Below are 5,000 nucleotides of genomic sequence, written 5' to 3' on the forward strand. Positions count from 1 at the left end.
CCCTCCCTCCCCGCCTGCCGCCCCCCCCCGTCTTGTTGTGACAGCTCCTGATACTGTTTATTGAGGTGCATGTCAGGTATAATTAGCAATCGATATGGAAAACGTTTCCTTGCACCCAGCACGCCTCTGACGTCAGAGCCGATTAGCGCTTCTTATTGGTCCCAAATTCCCCGGGCCGCGGCTAATTATCGGGAGCTTGATGTTGATAAAGTAAAGCGCCGGAGTGCGGGCGAAGCATGTGCAGGGCTCCGGGTGCCTGTCTCCGCCGCCCCGGCCCCGGCCCGCGCCCCCGCGCCCCGCCGGCCCCCCGCGCGAGATGATGGACGGCCGCCTCCTGGAGCACCCGCACGCCCAGTTCGGGGGCTCGCTGGGCGGCGTGGTGGGCTTCCCCTACCCGCTGGGCCACCACCACGTGTATGAGCTGGCCGGCCACCAGCTGCAGTCGGCCGCCGCCGCCGCCGCCGCCGCCGCGTCGGTGCCCTTCTCCATCGACGGCCTGCTCAGCGGCTCGTGCGCCGCGGCCGCCGCCTCGGTGGTGAACCCCACGCCGCTGCTGCCGGCCGCCTGCGGGGTCGGCGGCGACAGCCAGCCCTTCAAGCTGTCAGGTAGGCCGGGCGGGCGCGGGGCCGGGCGGGGGGCCGCGGGCGGGGGGCCGGGGCGCGCAGCCTGCTCCGTGCGCCCTGGCCCTGCGCGTCCCGCGGGGCGCAGGGGGCCGAGGCCGGGCCGGCCGGGGCTGAGCGGCGCGGCGTCCCGTGCGTGCCCGCAGACGCTGGGGACCCGGACAAGGAGAGCCCCGGCTGCAAGCGGCGGCGCACCCGCACCAACTTCACCGGCTGGCAGCTGGAGGAGCTGGAGAAGGCGTTCAACGAGAGCCACTATCCCGACGTGTTCATGCGCGAGGCGCTGGCGCTGCGCCTGGACCTGGTCGAGTCCCGAGTGCAGGTAAAGCCCGCGCCGTTCCCGCACCCGCAGGCCCGCGCGAGCCTTTGTTCTCGGCGGCGGGACGCCCTCGGGGCGGCGGGTCCCTCCGCGCCCGCCTGCGGGGCCTGCGGGGTCGGAGGGGGGAAGCCGCGGGGCGTGAGTAACTCGAGGCGCGGAGGTAGCCGGTGCGGGCTGGCCGCGGCTCCCAAGTAGCCAGGGCGGCCGCTGCGTACGAGCCGGGAAACCGAGTGGTGGGTTTCTGGCCGGCGGCGTGAAGGGGAGGCCTCCCAGGGGTGCGAGCCGGCCCGGAGGGGCCGGGGTGGGGGGCGCCGACCGGAAGGGCGAAGGTGGGCCCCCGCGTTCGGAGATCTCTCGGGAGGCGCCGCTCTCCCAGCCGGGATGGATGGAGCCCGCGGGGCTGTTTGTTTGCCTTTCGCCTGTAAAATATGCAGACTGAAACATTGTATATGTATTTATTTATTCATCTCTGTGCGGAAGGGGGGGCAGCTCCGGAGGGGGAGGTGGAAAACTTAAATGGTTAACACTTCGAGGAAGTGGGGAGAAACAAAAGTATCTGAATGTTTAATATCCCGGGGTTTATCTTTTCTCTCCCTCACCTCCGTTATTCAATGTCACGCCGAGTCAGCCAGCAGTATTTTTTTTTTAACAATACAGAATCATTTGGTTTATTAAAATTCAGAATGATCCATGCATCATCATGAGATACTTCTCGAGAGAGCACAGAACCTCCCTTTTCTGGTTTTGGCGCCGCAGTGGGTGCTGTGGGCAGCTGTGGGCACCTGGTTTTGAGGCAGATGCTGGCAAAATGCCTATTTAGCACTCTCAGCTTTGCTTAAAAGAAAGGTATTTGGGCCCCGTGATTGGGCCTCCTCTCATGACCTCTTCTGTTTGGGAACCCTTTTATCCAATTTGTTCTACGTGTCCTAAGTGAAGTCAAGACCCCTTCATCTCTCCCCTAATACGATAATGAGTAATTCTTGGTAGCAAGACAGCCTGGCATTTGCACCACACAAAAAAAGGGGGGTTATAAAAAGGAAAAAAAAATGCCATTACAGACATCAGGGGTCTGGGCTCAATGCCTGGGACCTTTGCACCCAGAAGCCGCCCTGTGACCAGGCCCGACCTACTATTGTGTGCAATCTCTATATGGCCACAACAAAGAATTTGAATTATCGCGCTCTCTAGGGGAGGGGAGTGCAGTCCCAGGGCTGTTGGCACAGCTGGGATTTGACTGGGTATGTGGTGGTCCGCGGTGCAGCCAAGGGCTAGGCTGCTGCTCCTCTGGAGTCCTACGTGGTTCCCTAGAACAAGTTCTGAAAAGAGGGAGGGAGGGAGAGGCCCAGGTTCCTCTTCCCAGGGGCCAGCCTCTCGCTTCTGCTTTTTGGCCTGCCTTGCCCCGGGCCAAGGACTGGTTTGGAAAGGCTCGGTTTGTTGGTCCCTGGTCCAGAGCTCCCAGGAAACGAGGCTCCTAGCTGTGTTGGGGAAGGGAAGCCGGAGAAGGGCCACCCAAGTTCGGCTTTCCAGGCCTTTCTGAAGAAGAAGCGTCCAGATATCCCTTCATGGGAGACCGGAAGTTTGAGCTTTGCTACACAGTCTCCAGGGGGCCCGAAGACAGGTGTGGAGGGCTGCCGGCCCAGCTCAGCCGTCTCTGGCAGGAGGATGTGATCGCCAGGCGGGGCGGGCTGCTTAGAACTGGAGCTGTGAGAAGCCGGGAAGGGCGCGGAGGGGCCCTGCTCTCCGCCTTCCTTCGGACCAGGAACCCGCCGCCGGGGGTCCTGGGCCTCACCCGGCCCGCCCGAGGAAGGGGCTGCTCCCCGACCCCAGAGGTGAGAAGCTAGAGCTGGAAGCCGGCCCGGAGGCCCCATCGACGCCCCTGCTCCTTCCGGGTGGAAAAGATGCCCGCTGAAAACTGCAGCCGGAGCGTCCAACCCCAGCCCAGGGCCGGCCCGGAGCGTGGCCCGGCTCCCGCTCCCCCCGGGCCGAGCCGAGCGGGCGCAGGCCCGCTGGGGGGGCGGGGGGGCGCGCGGGAGGCCCGCAGCCCCGGCGGCGGGCCGGCCGCCTGACCGTGCCTTCCTTTCCCCTGTCCGGCTGCTCTAGGTCTGGTTCCAAAACCGCCGGGCCAAGTGGAGGAAGAAGGAGAACACCAAGAAGGGCCCGGGGCGGCCGGCGCACAACTCGCACCCCACGACGTGCAGCGGCGAGCCCATGGACCCCGAGGAGATCGCGCGCAAGGAGCTGGAGAAGATGGAGAAGAAGAAGCGCAAGCACGAGAAGAAGCTGCTCAAAGGCCAGAGCCGCCACCTGCACTCGCCGGGCGGCCTGTCCCTGCACAGCGCGCCCAGCTCCGACAGCGACAGCGGCGGCGGCGGGCTGTCCCCGGAGCCGCCCGAGCCGCCGCCGCCCGCCGCGCCCCCGGGCCCCGGCGCCGCGCCCCCCGGCCAGCCGCCCGCGCCCGCCACCTGCGACCCCGCCTTCTGCCCCAGCCAAAGAAGCGGCGCCGGCCGCCCCGCGGACAGGGACGCGGCCCCCTGCGGGCCGGGGGCGGCGGCCGGCCCGCCCAAGGCCAGCCCGTTCAGCGTGGAGAGCCTGCTGTCCGACTCGCCGCCGCGCCGCAAAGCCGGGCCCGCCGCCGCCGCGGGGCTGGACTTCGCGCCCGGGCTGCCCTGCGCGCCGCGGACCCTGGTGGGCAAGGGCCACTTCTTGCTCTACCCCATCACGCAGCCGCTCGGCTTCCTGGTGCCGCAGGCCGCGCTCAAGGCCGGCCCGGGCCCCGAGCCCGCGCCCGCCGCGCAGGCCAGCCTGGCCGCCCTGCCGGGGCCCGGGGCCGCCCCCGACGCCGGGGCCTCGCCGCCCGGCCGGGACCCCGCCGCGGCCGACGGCGGCGCCGGGGACCGCGCGGACGCCGCCCCGCCGCCCCCGCCGTCGCCCGCGCCCGGCCCGCGGGCCAGCAGCCCCGCCGGGGGGGAGCCGGCCGCCGAGCCCCGCGCCCCCGAGCCCGGCGCCGCGGCCGGACCCTGCCCGCCCGAGGGCGAGGAGCTGGACCTGGACTGAGGGCGCGGGCGGACGGAGACGCGCTCGGCCGGCCGGCGCCGCCCGCTCAGGCCCCGACGCTCGCTCGCACGAGGAATCAGGTGATCGGCTCGAGAAACACTGCGCCCCTCTTCTCTTCCCGGGCGTTTTCTCTTCCTTTTATTATCATTGTTATTTTTTTAAGGCCAACGCAAAACCGCGGTACCAGTTCGGATCTGGGCAGCAGCCGCGGGTCTTGGGGTGAGACCCTCCTCCCACCTCCACCCCGAGGGAGCGTAAAGAACCCCTAATGGCCACCCCCTCCCCCGCCACACACACACACACACAAAACCCACAACAAGAATCCTCAGCCTTGTAAAATGCAAAAATGTCTAAGAATATTTATATATGTACCATTTTTGATAAATAAAGCTGGTCAAACGCAAGCTCTCGGGTCCGTGGGTTTTAAATTTCCGAATGCCCGACCCCGCCGCTCCGCCCCGCCCGTCCGCCCTCCGCGCTCCACGGGTGGCGCGGGGAGGGGCCCCGCGCCTCCCCAACCCCCCCCCCCAGGTGCGCGCCGAACGCTTCCTTTTGTGTGCGTGTGTGTTTGTGTTTTCTGATTGAACAAATTTATGCATCCGCAGCTCCCCCCTCTCGGACCCTCCCCCGCGCGCCCCCTCCCACCGGGCGCCACGCGCGCGCGCGCGCGCACCGCCCTCGGCCCCCCGCGCGCCCCCGCGCGCTGGCACACGCTGGGGCGCGCGGCGCGGGGTGATGGAGCCGGGGGCTGCTAGGGCCGGGCCGCTGGGCTCCTGCAGAGTTTTGATATGAAAGTAATTATTTTCCGGTGGCTGCTGCGGGGACTGGGTTTCTTGCCCAAAGGGTTATTATACATTACCGATTTCTAGTGATATGAAATCACATAAACTTCCTACAATAATAGAATTAGCATGAAAGGCTGGGGTGTCAAATTGAAATTGGAGAATAATAGCGCCGGCAGCTGGGGGAGTGCGTGCGCATATTGGAGCGGAGATGGGGAATCGTGG

The 5,000-nt window shown here is 66.8% G+C and overlaps 1 protein-coding gene across 1 annotated transcript; it reads left to right on the top strand.

The window, feature by feature from the left end:
• Positions 1–316: 316 nt before the first annotated feature.
• On the top strand, positions 317–3,993 carry UNCX (UNC homeobox; the record flags this gene model as incomplete). Its single annotated transcript, XM_080703814.1, has 3 exons — positions 317–605; positions 767–942; positions 3,040–3,993. The coding sequence occupies 3 exons, from the start codon at positions 317–319 to the stop codon at positions 3,991–3,993; spliced, it is 1,419 nt and encodes a 472-aa protein (XP_080559940.1).
• Between the last annotated feature and the right edge of the window lie 1,007 nt (positions 3,994–5,000).

This window comes from Muscardinus avellanarius (genome assembly GCF_963383645.1).
Source record: "Muscardinus avellanarius genome assembly, chromosome: 10".
NCBI classification, from domain to species: Eukaryota; Metazoa; Chordata; class Mammalia; order Rodentia; family Gliridae; genus Muscardinus; species Muscardinus avellanarius.